This window comes from Halichoeres trimaculatus, unplaced genomic scaffold, assembly GCF_033239565.1.
Source record: "Halichoeres trimaculatus isolate MK-OKI-2021-1 unplaced genomic scaffold, fHalTri1.1 fHalTri1_scaffold_10, whole genome shotgun sequence".
Classification (NCBI taxonomy): domain Eukaryota; kingdom Metazoa; phylum Chordata; class Actinopteri; order Labriformes; family Labridae; genus Halichoeres; species Halichoeres trimaculatus.
The window spans coordinates 24,633,263-24,654,509 of NW_027437187.1; the positions used below are offsets into that span (position 1 = coordinate 24,633,263).

The 21,247-nt window shown below is 40.1% G+C and overlaps 1 protein-coding gene across 1 annotated transcript; it reads left to right on the forward strand.

Annotated features, from left to right (window-relative positions):
• Nucleotides 1-3,350: 3,350 nt before the first annotated feature.
• ces2b (carboxylesterase 2b) lies at nucleotides 3,351-20,459 on the forward strand. The gene is made up of 34 exons (XM_074677451.1): nucleotides 3,351-3,468; nucleotides 5,445-5,637; nucleotides 5,713-5,854; nucleotides 6,113-6,246; nucleotides 7,980-8,133; nucleotides 8,325-8,429; nucleotides 8,554-8,652; nucleotides 8,764-8,907; nucleotides 9,047-9,263; nucleotides 9,362-9,514; nucleotides 9,613-9,682; nucleotides 10,950-11,110; nucleotides 11,556-11,748; nucleotides 11,831-11,972; nucleotides 12,220-12,353; nucleotides 12,884-13,037; nucleotides 13,168-13,272; nucleotides 13,382-13,480; nucleotides 13,574-13,717; nucleotides 13,835-14,051; nucleotides 14,145-14,297; nucleotides 14,396-14,465; nucleotides 14,561-14,742; nucleotides 15,477-15,669; nucleotides 15,750-15,891; nucleotides 15,983-16,116; nucleotides 18,331-18,484; nucleotides 18,662-18,766; nucleotides 18,891-18,989; nucleotides 19,102-19,245; nucleotides 19,381-19,597; nucleotides 19,696-19,848; nucleotides 19,940-20,009; nucleotides 20,228-20,459. The coding sequence occupies exons 1-34, from the start codon at nucleotides 3,390-3,392 to the stop codon at nucleotides 20,412-20,414; spliced, it is 4,842 nt and encodes a 1,613-aa protein (XP_074533552.1). The 5' UTR covers nucleotides 3,351-3,389; the 3' UTR covers nucleotides 20,415-20,459.
• The last annotated feature ends 788 nt before the right edge of the window (nucleotides 20,460-21,247 follow it).

Sequence of the window (21,247 nt, forward strand, 5' to 3'; positions counted from 1 at the left end):
CGCGCGCGCGCGCACACACACACACAGACACACACACACACACAGACACACACACACACACACACACACACACACACACACGTTTGTATGTGTGACAAGAGTACAGTCAAGTGAAATACAGTTGAACTGCACCTAACATAATACTGTATAATTGGGACTTTCATGCAGAAGCTATACTTAGAAAGGCTATACCAAAATGTAAAGATGTAAAGAGGTATTGCTTAGTGGTCGAGCGTTTAACTGCAGAGGTCTCCAATTCAAATTTGGATATCCTTGGAAGGTTTTGTGATGGCAGTAGCTTATTCCATTGGGACATATCTATGGCTTGGCAACCAAAGGGTTGCTTGTTCAAGTTCTGATCTGAACCAAAATTTGAAATTGGTCTGGTAGCTGGAGGAAAGCTTCCTGGGCCCCAACTGGTCAGGTGCAGCTACTGGTGCAGCCCCCGCACTCTACATTCCCTAATGCAAAAAGTCCTGTTTTATGGTGGAGTGTAGAGTGAGGAAATTAAAGAAGTATATCTTCTTCAGAATAAGACAAGATGGAGAAAGTGACATTGTGTGTATAAAGTACAGTACAGATGCTGAAAAAAAAGAAAGACTGGTTACCCTGATGACAGCACAAGGATTTTGTTGTCATCAAACAGTCTGATGGCAGTGGGTACCAAGGAGTACATGAAGCACTAAGACTGGCACCTGACTGAGATGATGTGGCTAGATGAGCAGCCCATCTGCCAGAGGATGCCAGACCCAAGATGGCTTTGATTTTGTACTTTGTCCTCTATGCCACTGATTCTGCCAAGTTCTTGCAAACCACTGAGCATTTTGATTTTGCTGGCTGCACCGTTCATGACAGCATCAGCACTAAAAGCCTGTGCCAAATTGTACCACAAGGGTGGTGCCATTTCTGTCTGTAGAAAGCCTGTAAGCGGTATGATTTTGACTTACCTCACTCACCCTTACTTTCACTGTGTGTGAGCAATCTTTTATCTAAGTCTTTTAGATAGTTAATGAATTTGTTTGATGATGTCTGGAACATATGGAGCCTTCTCACTAACTCAAAATACAAGCTCTGACCTTATTACTTTCATTCAGTTTACAGGACCACAGGTTTGCTAATTGTGTCTGAGTCCTCTGTGATGATGTATTGTGATCCTTATCAGAAATTCATGTAAAACTGTATGGAGTATATCTCTTGTAAAAATCTGCTAGTACAGTCAAAGTATCTAAATGATATTAAAATGTTAAACAAATGAACATGTAAGGGGAGAAAAACATTGCTTACAAGGTTTGGTTTCAGTGGGGAAAATCTGCCTTTTACCTTTTGAAAAAAAAAAATAAATGAAATAAAAATTTAAATTACATATTTTATATTTATTCTGTCTTTTGGACGTTGCTGGTTAAGCATGTTACTCCCTACCAAAAGAGGAGCAGAACGTGGAAGTATATGCATCCTGGCTGAGTAGGGTAAAGCATGACGGTGAATATGCTTAATCAGAGGAGAGAGCAGGAGGGCAGGTTGAGACCAAATTGTCATAGTGTGCTTGGTGGCAGCAGGGGAATGAGGAGTTTTTCCAGCAAATTGTTAAGTTTCAGATACCTGTGACTGACTGTTTTGTGCCTTTGTAGATACACATCTACAAATCGATGATCTGTAAGTTTTAATACACATGAATAAATGATTAGACATCATTTTTGTGAAAATTAACTTCTTTTTCTTAAAAAAATTACAGGTTGTTAGGGCTAATGCCTATAATGTTTCATATGAAGATATGTCATTAAATGTGAGAAAATTTAGAATGCACTCATAATTTTTGCACTAAAACAAAATTCAACTTGTCATTATTAAGTTATTTAGTGATCATCTCCTGGTTAGGTCAGCTTGATATTAAATTGTGCTGTATGTGGCCAAGCACTAATATGAGTTTCACAACCCTGCTCTCCAGGCTGAAGTGCACTGTCTGAGAGAGCCTGAGGTTCAAAGAGGAGACTTGGAAAAAGGAATGCCTGGTTAGGCATAGACTCCAGTCTCCATCCTTACTCTCACATACTGTACTCACCTGTCAGAATTCCTTGTGTTGTTTTGACTTCAGACACTGTTTGAAAGTCAAGTCTGGATCAGTGTCAGGTTCAATTCAAAAATTTTATGATAAGCTCCGTTGCTGTTGCTTTTGATAAAATGAGCCATGCTGAACACATTGCAGCGTCACACCCAGTAATTCATCACACTGGATCAGTGTGGGATTCAGGTGGCAACTGGCACTCTAGCTTTACTTTGTGCACCCTCGAGTGTTATTCACTTAAGGTAGTTTCTAAATGCTTGTGTTTTAGCGTGCTCAATTGTGACAGACAATGTATTTTTCCATTTAGAGACACGTTAATATAAACATACTATTGATATTCATTCCACACGTCAGTTTTCCTTTGTTTTACTTTGTTACCTTTTACCAAACGCCATTCATATTTGAAGTCTACTGGGAAAACTAAAAGTATCAATTTAATTAAACAGAACAATAAGTGAAGAAAGTAGGAAAATAATTGGAATTTCACTCCAAATTCAGAGGCTTGGACACAAAAACTGTCATCCATGATACACTGTTTCCTGAAAAGCATAGCTGAACTCCCACATGTGTAGGCAGGTATAGTAAACTGCTAAAAAAGTTCAAACGAGAGACTCCTAAAAATTATGCTTAGTATCAAGCGTGTCCATACACACATCGATATAAAATTCATATTGAGGTTATCTGTTGTCATAATTAAGACACATATGTAATGTATGCCATAGGTCATCCCACTGTTGGAGCATGTGCTCAAGCCTTGAGCGGCTACAATCGTGCATGCGCGCTGGCAGCTGCAGCAAATGCGCGCATTAAAGAGCGAGCCTTTGGCTGACCTGGATATCCCCATTATCGTGGATAATTAATGGAAAAAGCCAATGACTGTTAACGGGCCAGACCAAATGCTAGGTATTGTGTTAAAATAATTCCGCTATAGGGGGCAGGGAAGGGGCGGGCCCTTAAACCCCCTCTGGTGTGCACGTTCCTGTGAGGCAATGTGTTTTCCTGGAAGAGAAGTTGTTCGTTTTAAAGAGTGGAAAAAAATCTTTGTTCTTGTATCATCATCATCGGCAATAATAAAATCAATAAAAATGAATAAAATAATAAAGGCAAACTGTTCCCCCCGGATTGTCCCCGATTCTGTCGTCACCTGGGATAAAGCATAAGTGTAGTTAAGGGGTGGGGAGTCGCTGTCCCGTTGAGGTGGTGTAAAACAACCCTACGTCATATAATGAAAGTAATATAATCCAGCAGCACATCGGTCGAAGTCACTGTAAGCTTGGTAGCTGGAGATTTCTTCAACAGTGTCACCTCTCTGTCAAAGAAGATTGACATGAAGTCTCCTGCAAGGCGAACTTTAATCTTCTTCTCAGCGTCTGTGCTGTTGCTCTTAGTCTCTGCAGACAGAATTGGTGAGTGAGCGAAATACTTCATTTAAATGTGGTGAAATCGTCTATGTTAACACCAAAAAAGCGGTTGTGATAGTCTTTAATACCTTTCCATGACATTAGTACACAGGTATAATATACATGCTTCGGGACTTAATCCCTCATGCAACACGAGTGCTTGGTCTCCTGGTTGATTTTTTTTGCTCCCCAGTTAACCTTCTACCAACCATTGACTCAGGCGAACCTTGTGGTGTCCAAAGGTGAACCCTCAGTGCCAACCAGAGTGCAGACTTTTTCCAGAACAAATTCATTTAAATCTCTTTGTAGAATTGCCAAAAAAGAGCACTACAACAGGCATTATTTTTATGAATTAAATATATTACTGCTTATTTTTCTTTCTGTACAAAGCAGTATTCTTCTACATTTTTACTGTCTACATTTTACAACAGATAAACTGCGGACTTATCAATGTAACTTTAGATGTAACTTTCATGCACAGAACAAAAATAAGCATGTAAATGCACCGTGTTGTATTTGAAACCTGTTTGACGTCATTCCACTCCCTTGGCCTTTCTATTGTCCATTGGCATGAAAAATGATTTCAGAAAAAGAAAACAGTGACTGGATCTGCGGTGTCTTTAACCCAAATCCACTAAATCCATCCCTCACAGGCTTGACTCACTAACACTTTTGTGACAGGCCAGTGGGCAGTGAAACCTGTTTTGCAACATGGTTAGTACTAACGTGGCCAGAATTAAACTTCATTGTATGAGACCCAGTTGAGTAGAGTTTGGTACTCTGTTGGAATCTCAGTAATGTTTCATAAAAACCTAAAGACCCTTACGAAAGAAAAATATATGTACCAATATATTTTCTGAGATGTATTGTAATATATTATTGATATATTATGATATACATGGAATAATATATTGAGGGTACATATACAATATATTATTTATTCATGAAATATATTGCAATATATTGCAAAATATACAAATGATTGCCGCTTTCCATATATTGCAATATATTGGAAAATATAAATACTAAATCTCATTTATGGGAATACATTACCTAATACATGACATGATATTTTCCAATATGCTGCAATATATTTTTCTTTCGTAAGGGGAGAGTCTTGAATTGCACCATAATCTCTCCCAGGGACGGAATAGTGCATATTCTGTCACTTCAGTAAGGATCAAGAATGTAGATATTGGAGATAGTACTATCATCTTAAAAGAATATAAAAAATGAATATTTCATTATAAAATGAATTGAGGTTAAACAGATTATTTTTAACTAATTTATGCTTTTATGTATTTTTATAATAAAAGTATGCATCAGGTTATTTGAAAACTACCAAATCAGTATCCTCTCCAAGTAAGTGTGTGTACGCTGATAAAACAGATGAATGATAATGGTAAAAAATAGCACAGAGTTCATGCAGTAGGCAAAAGTTGAATCAGGGTGTGCCTGTCAACCTGACTATCACATATTCAGTCCCAGTGGATTCGTAGGCTCTTTTTCATTGCCTAATTACTTGCTCCAACAGTGTCTATCGATGAATCGTGAATTTTCATTAATGATTAATCCATCAATATCTTAAAATGCATGACACCATAAACTAGATTTATTGTAGTGACACTGACAGGGAAGGAAATAATACCAGGGCAAAGGGTAAGTCATAGTTTCCCTTGTTTTTCCTCCTAACTATCCAAAACCTCAGAGTATGGTGTTCATAAAACTAAGCTAGGATCAGTTTTTGAATGTGATATCAACTGATTTTCTTTTTAAATGAATAACACACTCATCAAAATAGTTGTAGAATAGAATAGAATATAACAGAATAGAATAGAAGAAACAGAAAATAATTGAAACGATGAATTTCATGGTTACATAATATCATGTTGAAGAAACAATGGGCATATGTAAGTTTCCCTTACACATTATTAACAAGTTCTGTATTTTTTACTTTTGACTCTGTTTTAATATCCAAACAGTGCCTGAGGTCCACACTGCTCTTGGATATCTGAGAGGTGAGTATGTGAATGTAAAGGGCACAGAGGCTGGAGTCCATGCCTTCCTAGGTGTCCCTTTTGCCAAGCCGCCTGTTGGCCCTGCTCTAAGACTCTCTGCGCCTCAGCCTGTTGAGGGATGGAAAGGAACGAGAGATGCCACCAAGCAGCCACCAATGTGAGTCATTCATGTGTTTTCATAACAGACAACACCTGGATAAAACTGTACAATAATTATCCATATTATTTTCAGGTGTGTTCAAAAAAAGAGTCTGGTTATTGATCTCATGGAACATTTTGGTGATATGGCAGCAGATCTTCCTGACGTTTCAGAAGACTGTCTGTACCTCAACATTTACACACCTGCAAACAGAGCTGAGGATTCCAAGCTTCCAGTAAGAGCTTGTTGCTGTCAGTTTAAGAATTTGTCTTTGGGGAGTTGATTTGATTACTTTTGTAGAATCTTCAGGTATAACAACAGTTTCTATTAATTATTACCACTATTTGTTCAAGACTGAAAATATTAAGCTGTCATAAATTTGTTTTTTTTATTTCACTTGATCTGACTGAGATAAGTTTTTTTGTGAGGTCAGATTTAATGATATGCTCTTATGTTGTGTTGTATAGATAAAGAGCTTCTTTTATCTTCCCAGGTTATGGTCTGGATCCACGGAGGTGGCTTTGCAATAGGGTCAGCGTCAATGTATGATGGCTCTGCTTTAGCTGCTTACCAGGATGTAGTGGTGGTTCTGGTCCAGTATCGTCTGGGACTCCTGGGATTTTTGAGGTAATAAAGACACACTGTAGATTCACAGTGAGAAGTGAAATACTTCCTTTTGCCTTTTGAATTCTCAGTAATATTCCTGATCAAATTGATTGATAAAGGAGGATAATAATTTTGATTTTTATGAAAAATTTCTTGAATGCTAAGTACACATGCACCAATCGATCTCAAACTGATCTCATATACCTCCCGTAAGGTCTGTCAGCCAGCCATTGTTGCTTTTTGCTCTGAGACCTAAATCTCAAGACATTTAATTGGTTGTTTAGGTTAAAACATAAAGATTTTATTGTTTCACTGGTAATGTCCCATGATTTTCAACAAAATTAAGTTGGAACATTGAAGGCATATGCTGTTAGTTATAAAAAAATAAAAATTGTCCTCCACCCAAATTGGTATCGGCAGGTCAGTCTTTTTAAAGATCAGTGATTGGTGATCGGCCAGAAAGTTGTGATCTGTGCACCCCCAATACTAAGTAACAGAACAATAATCTAGGATATTGTCTGCGTTAAACGATATGCATTTGTGAAATAGTATTACACAGCTTGAGAGACTATTTCTAATGATATAACCACCTTGGATGGCATCACTCCAGCATCAAGTGCCCTCAAGATTCAAGAACAGCCTTAGTATGAATATATTTATTGTTGTGTTGTGTTTTCTGGTTTCAAGCACAGTTTCAATAGTGGGCACAGAGGGTTTCGGACAGGGGCACCATCCAAAGAACCAGAGAGCCAGGGTGGCTCATGAGACAAGATGACACAAAAATGTGTGCCATCTTGTCTCAATAGCCAGTCATGCCAGTCATGTCAAAGTTGTCCCATACCCAGACTATGGGGAGTGTTTTTTTGCCTTGTGCTTGGTTAAATCCTATACTCTCCCAATTCTCATGATATAGGTGCCAACCCTAAACTTTGTGTCTAAAGGGTCCTGGAAGGTTAGAGAGATCAGCTAATGCCCCCTCTATTATAGCCTTGAAAATACTATACATATGAGACCAGAGCCTCTTTACCGGCTCTGATACCTGGTGCCCCTCTTCATGCCACTCTAAACTTAGGGCTCTGGATGGCGCAAACGACAGAGGGGGCGCTCAGAAGCCACATTCATGTCAGATCCAGTGTAGACTTTCTACCATGTAATTTTTCTATGAGGCACCAGGGTGAGCACATGTAGAACAGCTACTCTATTTACGGACTTTGGCTTTTCTATAACAGCCTTAGGATGGCATCTTAGCCAGGGCCACAGAATATATTGTGATATTCTCTCATGCCAGAACCACTTTCCTTGAAGTGGTATTTTAACCTAAAGGTTAGAAATTCTGGACCTGTCTCCTGAATAGTCCTTTACACAGTGCCCTGTATTCAGTTGCAGTCCTTGTTCAAAGGTTCCCCGAGTTCCATAATTCTTAACAAGCAGGAAAGTTCTTTGGATGCTTGGCATTATCTTACAGCCTCCTTTTGCTAAAGCCTACTCCATGAAATGTGCAAAACCAGAATGCACTCAAGATTAGCCCAGACTTGTTGGCTCCAGGCCTAAGGTCAGTTGTGTGAACCCTGCAAAGTGGTTCCCAAGAGTTCCCCACTACTTTAAGTATTCAGTTTTCTGCAGTCATAGCTGGTCAAGAAGCTCGCAGCCCCAGCTTTGAGAGTCTATGTTGCTGCAAATTCACATCACGCAACAAAAGTTGTTTTACAGCTGAAAACACATTCTCATAGAAAACAACTGTTTCCTTTATCCAGCACTGGAGATGAACACATGTCTGGGAACTTTGGTCTACTGGACCAGATACAAGCTCTGAGGTGGATCAAGCAGCACATTCACAGCTTTGGGGGTGACCCAGATTTAGTAACAATATTTGGGGAGTCTGCTGGTGGAGTGAGTGTGTCCCTCCTGGTAAGTCGTACTGTGTGTGTGTGTGTGTGTGTGTGTGTGTGTGTGTGTGTGTGTGTGTGTGTGTGTGTGTGTGTGTGTGTGTGTGTGTGTGTGTGTGTGTGTGTGTGTGTGTAACTTTATCTCAAGTATTTTATTGTGAGATCTTACAGCCTCACCAACCTTCAATTTTCTTATTTGTTTCTGATCATCAGCTTCTTTCTCCGTTGAGTGAAGGACTTTTCCACCGAGCCATTGCTGAGAGTGGCACTGCTGCAATGGATTTACTCGTTAACAACGACCCTCTACCGGTGACACAGGTACAGTACTGGGGGGTTCTCTTGTTTTAAACTTTTTACTGTTCTTACCCTCAGAGAAGCTTTACCCAAAATACTCTGGTACTCGGTTTCTTAACTGTTGAAGTTATTTGTTTTCTGTCCTCAGATAATAGCAAATATCTCTGGCTGCAGCATGGACAGCACAGAGAAGCTCTCTGAGTGCATGAAAAACCTTGATCTTGAAACTATTTTAAATGTTGCAGAAGTAAGTAAATCTATGAACTGCTGCTGTAGACTAGGTTGCAAGTTTTTAGTGTGAAGCCTCCTATGTGGTCTTTTTTTCAATGTTTTAACACACAAATGTCATTCTCTCAAGGATGAAAAATTAAGGTATGTTTTAAATGTTGATGGACACTTCCTGACAAAACCTGCGGATGAGCTGTTGAGGAAACATGAACTTCTAACTGTACCCTTCATGACTGGTGTAACCAACCATGAAGGGGGGTTTTTACTTGTTAATGTGAGTATTCAAACAGAAATTTCACTAAAGTAGAAATAACACAGTTCATGGGATTTTTTGTCATAAGCCTACCTGTGGAAGGTGAAAATGAGTTAAGCTTTTGTGAAAGTCTGAAATATTGAATTATGTCTCCCTCTAGTTTTTTGCACCCCAAAACTGGACAGAGGGACTGGATCTGGAGTATGTCAGGAGCATGCTCTCCATGTTTTACCCCGATACTGTCATCGCAGATTTGATGATAGAGGAGTACATGGGAACTGGTGAAGATCGTGTGAAAAATAGGGATGCATACACTGAGCTGCTTGGGGATTTGATATTCACAATCCCAGCCATCAAGGCTGCTAATGCTCACAGAGGTATCTTTTGCAAAACATTTGAATTTGTTGAATATTCACCATCACACACTTTTAGAAATAAGAAATGAGATTGAACACAGCCATTTGTCTTCTACTAGATGCTGGTGCACCTGTATACCTGTATGAATACCAACATCCTCCAAGTTTACTGCAGGCAAAAAGACCAAGCTTTGTTAAAGCTGACCATGGAGATGAAATTTTTTCAACATTAGGCATTTGCTTCACAACTAAACACGTCACATTGACAGAATGTAAGCATGGTCTGAGTATCAGAATTTTCTTACTGACCAATAGAATCCAAATTAGGTAGTACATATGAAGTTTAACCAGATAACTGATGTTTATGCAGCATGCACTGAAGAGGAGAAACAGTTGAGCAAGACTGTGATGAGCTACTGGGGCAACTTTGCTCGCACAGGGTAAGAACCAGCATTCAATATTGTAATCATAGGACAAAGAGTAAGGCAGTTTGTTCTTGGTACATTTTTTCTTTGTTGTACCCATCTTGGCTTTATTTGTTTATCATATGAAAGCTTCTCTGTTTAGCCTTGACATGACCTCACATTTGTAAGGAACATTTGTGGAATCAGCAGCAGCAGAGCTGAGTGTGCAGATTGCACCCATGAAAATTTGCCTAATCTTCACTGCCGATGACAGATTTTTCTACCACTGACTCGTTTAGTGGATTATATGATTAAAGTCTGAAGAAACAAGATGTTTTGGTAATTTTTAAAGAAAAAAAATTGTTAAACAAAAAGGAACATTAGTCCGGTATGGAAGATCCATACACAGCCACAACAGTCTGTCACCTCTTCATGCTGGTCTCCAGCCTGGTCACACACTGTTGTGGGATGGCATCCCATTCTTCAACCAGCATTTGATGCAAGCAAGCTAACATGGTTGATTTGGTCTCTCTGGCATGTCAGGCCTATCCCTTAAGTGTTCGTTGAGGTCAAAGTCTGGCCAGCTGGCACACCAGATTCCATCCTCTCTGCTCACAAATTCAGAAGGTAGTCTGAGAAATCCGGCTCTGCATAGGCAAGTGTTGTCACCTTGGAAGATAGAGTTCAATCCCAGAATGTGGAGATATTGGATTGCCACTGGTTGCAAAATCTCATCTTGATATTCCTTCTGCTTTGAGATTTCCACCACTGATAACAAATCTTGTTTCTCCAGTAACTGGGGTGCCGCCTTTCACCATCAGACTCCAATTAATGCCACTCTTGAGCTTGCAGAACACCCAGTTTAAGTTTTCCCTATTACAGGGGCCCTGTCCAGATTAGTCAAAAGGGGCATGCTGATCTCTGTGAAGACATAGACCAGGGCTGTAGCAGGGCCCATGTTCTTAGATGCTTAAAATCAGATGCAAATTAGGCACCTGAGGGAGCAGCAACTCAAAACAAGCAACAGCAAGATTAACTGTTTGGCATCAGCAGAAAGGATATAGCAAATTTTCCATGAGCACAACCAACATACTCAACTCTGCTGCTTAACCCTCAAATGCATATCCCTAAGAAATGTGGCATGTTATGGATGGGAAATAAACAGTCTTTCCAATGGTAAAGAATGTTATGCCAATATGCTTTGTTGCGACAAAGAAAAAGTCTGCCAAACACAAACTGCCTTCCTTTTTGTGCTGGGTTTTTTCATTTTAAGTTTTTACAATTTGTTTTTGGGTATGTTAAGGTCTCCTAATGGGGAAGGCCTTGCTAACTGGCCAAAGTATGGAGCAGAAGAACAGTACTTGAAGATAGATTTAAAGGAGCAACTGGTTGATCAGCATCTGAAGAGGGACCGGTTTGTCTTTATGACCCAGACCCTGCCCAAGAAAATCAAACAGTTGATAAGTATGAGTGTTTTCCATTGCTTCATTATTTGTTTTGGAAGTCAGGCTGTGTCAATCAGTAAATTTGTTTGTAGATGATTATTAAGTCAATAACTTTTTATTTACACTAATAATACCCTGGTTTACAAAACGACAAATTTTTTAACAGAAAAAGTCATCAGCGGGCATGAACTGATATACCGTAAGCATCCATAACAAGTTACAGTTACATTCTAGTGTTTACGCAAGGTTCACAAATGCAGAAATTTGAGACATGAAAATCGTCTACATGACTCAATATGGCCATTATCATCTGAAAAGATGTTGTACTGACAATTGTCCTTTTTTAGTGTGTAACATGACAGTTTTAAATGGAATGCTGTATGATACCAGACTGAAATACACACATAACAAACAAGCTCTGTATTTTTTGTCTCAGCTCTAACTCTGTCCTAATATCCAAACAGCGCCTGAGGTCCACACCGCTCTTGGAAGTCTGAAAGGTGAGTATGTGAGTGTAAAGGGAACAGAGGCCGGAGTTCATGCCTTCCTGGGTGTCCCTTTTGCCAAGCCGCCTGTAGGTCCTTCTCTGAGATACTCTGCACCTCAGCCTGTAGAGGAATGGAAAGGAGTGAGAGATGCCACCAAGCAGCCACCTATGTGAGTCATTCATGTGTTTTTCATGATGAATACAACATTTTAATTAGTTTTATTCACTTACTCTCTGTCTCATTTTCCCCAGGTGTATTCAGCGTAGAGAATCTACTCTTGAGCTACTGAAAAAACTAAGTGGTATGAGTGTAGAGATTCCTGATATTTCAGAAGATTGTCTGTACCTCAACATTTACACGCCGGCAAACAGAGCTGATGACTCCAAGCTTCCAGTAAGAGCTTGTTACTATCAGTTGATTGTCTGGGGGGTTGGGGGTTGCTCGAAATGCAATGTTAATGTGACTGCTACCCATTTAAGAACCATGCATCAAATACACTGTGTCAGTGTTTGATTTAGTCTGATCCAAGTTTTTTTTCTACCAGTAGGGTGTCCTTTAGTAAATGCTCCTGAGAGCTTGAATTCAATGATATGTGTGTATGTTATGTAGGAAAGATAAAGAGCTTCTGTTATCTGCCCAGGTTATGGTTTGGATCCATGGAGGAGGGTTTGCTATCGGCTCAGCTTCAATATTTGATGGCTCCTCATTGGCTGCTTATCATGATGTGGTGGTGGTGATGGTCCAGTATCGTCTGGGACTCCTGGGATTTTTGAGGTAAGGAGACACAATGTAGACTCACAGTTAATAGTGAAATATTGCAGAAGCCATTTGACGTGATAGTGCCTGTCCTGGTCTAACCAATAGAGTTTGTAGGGGTGTTTTTTTCATTTTATTTTTCTTGCACATGATGATTAATGGCTAAATTTTGGCTGCATTGGGTTGTTCAGACCTGCCATTTCCTCCCTCCTAATATCTCTGAATCACTATAGATGGCCTGCTGCTCTAGACCTGCCAGACTCTTGCAAGTCATACTATTAGTATCAGAATCTAATGTTAGTTTTAGTACAGCTCAATTTCAACTGCTTTTATCGATACTTTTATTCGAATGTACATTTTTTGAATGTAGAATCCCTGTTTATGATTCCTCACCTTAAATGCAAAAATCATCCAACCTGTCATAGTTGGACAAAAAGCTCAACTCCTCAATCTTGAGGGCTTATGTTGCTGTAATTCCATATGGCAAAACAAAGACTATTTTACAGCTGAAAACACACTCTCATAGAAAATAACTTTCCTTTATCCAGCACTGGAGATGAACACATGTCTGGGAACTTTGGTCTACTGGACCAGATACAAGCTCTGAGGTGGATCAAGCAGCACATTCACAGCTTTGGAGGTGACCCAGATTTAGTAACAATATTTGGGGAGTCTGCTGGTGGAGCAAGTGTATCCCTCCTGGTAAGTTGTACTCTGTGTGTGTGTTTGTGGAACTTACTAATTATCTAAATAAATTTACAGTGAGATCACTGCTCACTTACAGCCTCACCAATAACCTTTCACCTTTTTCTAATTTGTCTCTGATCACCAGCTCCTTTCTCCTTTGAGTGAAGGACTGTTCCACCGTGCCATTGCCGAGAGTGGCACTGCAGCAATGGATTTCCTTTTTGTAAATGACCCTCTACCAGTGGCACAGGTAGAGTACCAGAGATTTCGATACTTTCAAAACTTTATCAGCATAAAGAAAAGGCTACTAGCATGCCAAGGTCTGTTGACTGTTAAGGTTATTAATTTTCTGTCCACAGATGATTGCAAATATCTCCGGCTGTAGCATCGACAGCACAGAGAAGCTCTCTGAGTGCATGAAAAACCTTGATCTTGATACTGTTTTAACTGTTGCGAGTGTAAGTGATTTCATATAATGCTGCTCTTTACTGGCTCGTACGTCCTATGTGGTCTTTATCCTCAATTTCTAACCTACATGTTGTTCTTTCAAGGATGAAAGATTAAGGTATGTATTAAATGTTGATGGACACTTCCTGACAAAACCTGCGGATGAGCTGTTGAGAAAACATGAACTTCTTACTGTTCCCTTCATGACTGGTGTTACTAATGATGAAGGAGGCTTTTTACTTGTTGACGTGAGTATGAACACTGACTTGTAAAGAAAATTCATTGATTTCCATGAGCCTGTAGAAGGTGGAAAAAAGTTAAGCTCTTGTGAAAGTTTGACATCTTTAAGCTGTGTCTTTCTCTAGTTCTTACTACCCAAAAACTGGACAGAGGGACTGGATCTGGAGCAAATCAGGAGCATGCTCTACATGTTTATCCCTGATCCAATCATGACAGATTTGATGATAGAGGAGTACATGGGAACTGGTAAAGATCGAGTGAAAAATAGGGATGGATACACTGAGCTGCTTGGGGATTTTTTATTCACAATCCCAGCTATCAAGGCCGCTAATGCTCACAGAGGTATCTTTTGTAAAACATTTGAATTTGTTGAATATTCACCATCACACACTTTTAGAAATAAGAAATTTAACACAGCCATTTATTTCCCACCAGATGCAGGTGCACCTGTATACCTGTATGAATACCGTCATCCTCCAAGTTTCCTGCAGGCACAAAGACCTAGCTTTGTTGGGGCTGACCATTCAGATGAGATTGTTGCAGTATTAGGCTATTGCTTCACAACTAAACATGTCACATTGACAGAAGGTTAGCTTGGGCTGAATATCAGAATTTTCTTACTGACCAATAGAATCCAGACTGTGTAGAACAAATAAAGTTTAACCGGATAACTGATGTTTATGCAGACTGCCCTGAAGAAGAGAAACAGTTGAGCAAGACTGTGATGAGCTACTGGACCAACTTTGCTCGCACAGGGTGAGAACCAACCCTTGTTATTCAAGTTTTTAATGCACTTTTGTATAATCATAACTTAACATAAGTCGTTTTTAACGGGTTTGGGGTGTGTTAAGGTCTCCTAATGGGGAAGGCCTTGTTCAGTGGCCAAAGTATGGAGCAGAGGAACATTACTTGAAGGTAGATTTGACAGAGCAATGGATTGATCAGCATCTGAAGAGGGACCGGTTTCACTTTTTGACCCAGACCCTACCTGAGAAAATCAAACAACAAAAAGAGAAGATGGAACATTTAATGAGTATGAGTGTTTTCTATTACTTCATTATTTGTTTTGGAAGACAGTCTTTTCTAATGTGTGATAAATTTGTAGATAATTAATCAGTTAATATCTTTTTATTTACATGAATATTACCCTGGTTTACAGCAATGGCAAATCTTATAAGGGAAGGAAGTCATCAGCTGGCATGAACTTATATTTACATTCTTGTGTTTGAGGGCATGGTCACATTTGCCATCCATACCATGCTGTTCCCAAGCATAATTGAGCCCCACAGCTCCTGCTGGCCAGTACAGCTCACAGTCTCACTACTCTAGTACCAAGTGGACTTAAGGAACATGCATGGCCTGCCTACTTCATCATGCAGCATCTGTGTACAAGAAGCATGGTTTTACCAGAGTCAGCACAATGATAAACACAGAGAGCATGGTTACGACTTTAGTTACTTTTTGGCTCTCCTTAAATCATTTTGGTCTGAATCAGCCCTCTAAGACCCCCGCTATTTTTTAAAATGATTGTTAAGAAGAGTATAATCAATATCTTACCTTGCAGAAATATGAGACATGAAAATCTTCTACATCACTCACTATGGCTATTATCATCTGGAAAAAATGTTGTACTGACAATTGTCCTTTTGTTGTATGTAACATGACAATTTTAAATGGAATGCTGTATGATACCAGACTAAAATACACGCAAACTAACAAGTTCTGTAATTTTGTCTCAGCCTTGACTCTGTCTTAATATCCAAACAGATCCTGAGGTCCACACTGCCCTTGGAAGTCTGAAAGGGGAGTATGTGAGTGTAAAGGGGACAGAGGCCGGAGTTCATGCCTTCCTAGGTGTCCCTTTTGCCAAGCCACCTGTAGGCCCTGCTCTGAGACTCTCTGCACCTCAGCCTGTAGAGGGATGGAAAGGAGTGAGAGATGCCACCAAGCAGCCACTTATGTGAGTCATTCATGTGTTTTCATGATGGACACTACACTGTGATAAGTTCTGTTCACTTACTATTTATATCATTTTTCTAGGTGTATTCAACACAGACAGATTACTGTGGATCTCATGGAACATTTTGTTGGTATGAATGCAGAGATTCCTGACGTTTCAGAAGACTGTCTGTACCTCAACATTTACACACCTGCAAACAGAGCTGATGACTCCAAAATTCCAGTAAGAGTCTGTTGCTGTCAGTTAGACTCTTAGGAATACATCCAATAGTATGTTGTGCTGTCATGACAAAGAGCTTCTTTTATCTGCCCAGGTTATGGTTTGGATCCATGGAGGGGGCTTTACATTAGGCTCAGCTTCAACATATGATGGCTCTGCTTTGGCTGCTTACCAGGATGTAGTAGTGGTTCTGATCCAGTATCGTCTAGGACTCCTGGGATTTCTGAGGTGAGAATTTAACAATGTAGATTCACAGTGAGAAGTGAAATATTGTGGAAGCCGTCTAAATTAAAAGTGCCTGTCCTGGTCTAACTGATCTAATTAGCAGTTGTCTCATTTTAATTTTCTTGCACCTGATGTCCAATAGCTAGACTTTGGCAGCTACTTGAGCCTGCCCCAGCCTTTCCCGTAGTCTCTCTTGACAAGGCTAGAGGCCAGGTGCCTCCATCTCCATTGTTGTGCCACATGGACCTGCTGGTCAACAGACAGCGTGAATGTAGCCCTTGACGATTTGAGAGAGCACTCACACTGGCCATCCAAACCAAGTTATACTCAAGCACAGCTGCCCCCCTATGGCGCCGTTACCCCACTGGCCAATATGGCCCGCAGTCACATACCCCAGCATGAACAAGACTCAAGCATGATTGCCTCTCATCCATATTAGTGCTGCACGATTTGGGGAAAAGGTGCGATTTGCGATTAGGTGGACAATATTGCGATTGCAATTGTGCTTGCGATTTAATAAAAAAAGTTGTGTCATGATGAGTCTACAGACTTGCTTGGTTACCATGGAGAAAAATGTGCTGACATTGCGATTGCGATTGCGATTGCGATTGCGATTGCGATAACCTCTTTTGGGATTACGTAATTGCATGTGCTGACATTGCGATTGCGATTGCAATTGCGATAATCGTGCAGCCCTAATCCATATGCGTCTTCACATTATAATACATCACACACATGGCCATTATGCTGTCATGAAGTGTGTGTTTACAAGAAGTGCAGTCTCATCAGAGTCGACACAACAAGACAAAGAGAGCACAGCTAGGACTTAAGTAACTTTCTGACGTATGTTAAGTCATATTGGTCTGACACAGCCCTGTAACATCCTCCCTCTGTTATTTGAACCACGCCCTTAGTGACACCCTTGCAAGTGTTTTGCACTTAAGTCACAGGAACTGTGACCTGCCGGTCCTTAAGCTATAGGGCCAGCAGGTGGTTATTTCTCCAGGCAGAAACTCACTTACTGGACAATCTGTACATCATGGAGTCTACCTTAACCCAGGATTACAGGTTTTGATTCACATGACAGTCCCTGGCCTCCATCCAGATTGAAATGACCATTATCACTGATTTCCCAAAGACCATAACCCTGATCCAAGATCCCCTTGTCCAAAGGTGTCCACCACTCCCTCAACTTGGGGAATTCTACTCGACTCACTAATTTTGGGAAACAGAAATGATGAAGTTTAGGGGAATAAGTTGAATCAGTGGACCTTGAAGACACTCATTTTCATGTTCCCATCATGTCTCACTAAAAGTGGGTCCTGCATTTCGGATTTTAGTACCAGTTTTCAGTGGAGTACTTCCATTTGAACTCTTTTTCCCACCACAGGTGTTCACACAGTGCATCGCTTTGCCCCTGTCACCTGTGCAGGTGTGTTAAGATCATGCTTTGCCTGGGAGACTGGCTGCTAAATTCACCGTCCCATTTCGGGACCTTTCGCCTGTGGCATGGCTTGGACTCTGGGTGAACTTGGAGAAGAACTCTCTGTCCCCCTCTGAGTGTACAACCTTTTTTGGGCTGGCTCCAAATTTTGTTGAAGTGAAAGCCTGTCCACAGCAGCTTGTAGACACCATCCTCAATTTTCTAAGCACAAATTTGGAGAGGTGCAGTGGTACCCTACAGCCTTTCTTTTACTTCTTGGGCAAACTGACAGCCATGTCAAGGAAGCCAAGGAACATTGAGTATGCTTGACCCTTGCGCCACGTATGTGGTACTTAAGGATCTCCTGTGGTGTAAAAGGGGAAAGCTGGTACATCATAAACTCATATTGCAGCATAGCATCCATTTAAACTCAAGCTATGCTAAAATAATGTCGATAATGACATGAATCAAACCCTAAAAGGACATCATTTTTAGCGGAGCTAAGCCAAACTTCAACATTTGGTGGGTTTTTTTGGATCCACCATGATTTTATGCAATTTGGTGACATGCTGCACTTAGTGACAAAACATCTGCCTACACAGTAGGTCTGGATGGATAAGTAAGACTTACTAATTTTGTAATCCAACCAAGTTGAGAGGGGAAAGCAGTAATGGTTGGACAAAAAGCTCAACTCCTCAATCTTGAGGGTTTATGTTGCTGTAATTCCATATGGCAAAACAAAGACTACAGCTAAAATCACACTCTCATTAAAAATAACTGTTTCCTTTATCCAGCACTGGAGATGAACACATGTCTGGGAACTTTGGTCTACTGGACCAGATACAAGCTCTGAGGTGGATCAAGCAGCACATTCACAGCTTTGGAGGTGACCCAGATTTAGTAACAATATTTGGGGAGTCTGCTGGTGGAGTGAGTGTGTCTGTCCTGGTAAGTTGTACTCTGGGCGCACGCACACACGCACGCACGCACGCACACGTGTGTCTGTGTGTGAGTGTGTGTGTGTGTGTGTGTAACTTACTTTTTATCTAAAGTATTTCAGAGTGAGATACTTACAAACCTCATCAATAACCTTTCATCTTTTTTTGATTTGTTTCTGATCATCAGCTTCTTTCTCCGTTGAGTGAAGGACTTTTCCACCGAGCCATTGCTGAGAGTGGCACTGCTGCAATGGATTTACTTGTTAACAACGACCCTCTACCGGTGACACAGGTACAGAACTGGGGGGTTCTCTTGTTTTAAACTTTTTACTTTTCTTACCCTCAGAGAAGCTTTACCCAAAATACTCTGGTACTCGGGTTCTTAACTGTTGAAGTTATTTGTTTTCTGTCCTCAGGTGATTGCAAATATCTCTGGCTGCAGCATGGACAGCACAGAGAAGCTCTCTGAGTGCATGAAAAACCTTGATCTTGAAACTATTTTAAATATTGCAGAGGTAGGTCATTTATTAATAATACTTAATTTACTGTTGCTGTAGACTGGGTTGTAGTTTATTGATTTGAATGTGGTCTTTGTAGTTAAGTATTATTGTAAAAATTTCGTTCAAGGACGCCACACTGAGATATCCTGTAAACGTTGATGGACACTTCCTGACAAAACCTGTGGATGAGCTGTTGAGGAAGCATGAACTTCTAACTGTACCCTTCATGACTGGTGTTAATAATGATGAAGGAGGCTTCTTAATTGCTGAGGTGAGTATGAACATTGAAGTGTAACAAAATTAGAAGTGACCCACTGCTCAGGGATTTCCCAATGAGCCTGTGGAAGGTGAAAATGAGTTAAGCTTTTGTGAAAGTCTGACATATTGAAATGATATCTTCCTTTAGTTCTTTGCTCCCAAAAACTGGACGGAGGGACTGGATCTGGAGCAAATCAAAAACATGCTCTCCATGTTTTTCCCTGATCCAGTCATCTCCCATTTGGTGATAGAGGAATACATGGGAACTGGTGAAGATCGTGTGAAAAATAGGGATGGATACACTAAGCTGCTTGGGGATTCGATATTCACAATCCCAGCCATCAAGGCTGCTAATGCCCACAGAGGTTTCTTTTACAAAACATTTGAAATTTTTATATAATTACTGTCGTACAGTTTTAGAAATAAGGAATGAGATTGAACACAGCCATTTATCTTCCACCAGATGCTGGTGCACCTGTATACCTGTATGAATACCAGCATCCTCCAAAGTTCATGCAGGCAAAAAGACCAAGCTTTGTTAAAGCTGACCATGGAGATGAAATCCTTTCAGCATTTGGCTATTGCTTCACAACTAAACACGTCACATTGACAGGATGTAAGTATGGTCAGAATTTTCTTATTGGCCAGCTGAAATCAGGATTGTAAAGAAAATATGACGTTTAACCAGATAACTGATGTTTATGCAGCATGCACTGAAGAAGAGAAACAGTTGAGCAAGACTGTGATGAGCTACTGGACCAACTTTGCTCGCACAGGGTAAGAATCTATGCTCATTGTTTTAAAAAATAACACAGAAGGTGAGGCAGTTTGTGTCTGGTAGATTATTTCTTTGTTGTATGATTTTGGCTTTATATGTTAACTATAGGAAAGCTTCTTCATTTACTTTTTACATGATCTCACTTTTATAAGGGACATGCATTTGTGGAATTCAAAAACATGTTCATTTATCTGTTTTCTTTTGTGGGTGTGTTTAGGTCTCCCAATGGGGAAGGCCTAGTTCACTGGCCAAAGTACGGAGCAGAAGAACAATACTTGAAGATAGATTTGACAGAGCAATCCATTGGTCAGCATCTGAAGAGGGACCGGTTTATCTTCTTGACCCAGACCCTACCCGAAAAAACCAAACAACAAAAAGAGAAGATGGAACACAGCGAGCTGTAGAGGAGTCTTCTTTTTTCTGTGTCATTCATTTCTCAATGAATTCACCCCCCCCCCCCCCCCCCCATAAAAAAAAAAAGCTGTATAATGGATGTTTTTGAAAACATCCAAAGGAAATTATCCTTAAAAGACATAAATTTAAACTCTATTTTCTGTAAATTTAATGGTTGGAGAGTCACAAACTTAGTGGGCTGTAGATTTTGTCACTTTTTTTGTAAACCCTCAATTTAAAGTTTAGACACTCCGCTATTGGTAAAACCTGAAAAACCCACCACCATGTATAGAACTACTGGGTCTTTATAGAAGCATGAGATTGACTTTTAAAGTTTTTGAGTGAAACACATTATTAAATGATATCCTGTTTATATTTCTCACTCCACCTTGTTTGACAGGTATATTCAATGACAACATAGGCCTTGTACTCGTGTAGTCAGGTATTTTCAAAAATGAATCCCCAGTCATTTATTTTGAAAAATACTGAGACGTAAAACCTGTCAGCCAATCAGAATGAACCCCCGTCATTCAACTGTGAAGTTTGAGAACCAAGAACTGTTTCCAGGCATCTACATGAAACCATTAACTGGAGTTTTTAGAAAACAACGATTTTAGTTTAAGTACTTTTGTGTGGATGACAGGTTTAAACGTGCAAATATGCAGTTTTCTGGATACCCGGCTACGTGTGGACATGGCCATAGACAGACTTGGAATATACACATCTCATGATCAGGGTCTTTGAAGGGTCTGGCTCCTGAATCAAAGGTGAACATGTATCATTTGTACTAGCCTTATATACTGATAACAGTAGTGTGTTATCTATGGTTTTATGTGTCATGGGC

Coding starts and splice junctions, on each gene's coding strand:
- ces2b (XM_074677451.1), top strand. CDS start 3,390: ATGAAGTCTCCTGCAAGGCGAACTTTAATCTTCTTCTCAGCGTCTGTG. Junction 6,247..7,979: donor GGACTCCTGGGATTTTTGAG/GTAATAAAGACA, acceptor TCCTTTATCCAG/CACTGGAGATGAACACATGT. Junction 19,246..19,380: donor GAGGCTTCTTAATTGCTGAG/GTGAGTATGAAC, acceptor ATCTTCCTTTAG/TTCTTTGCTCCCAAAAACTG.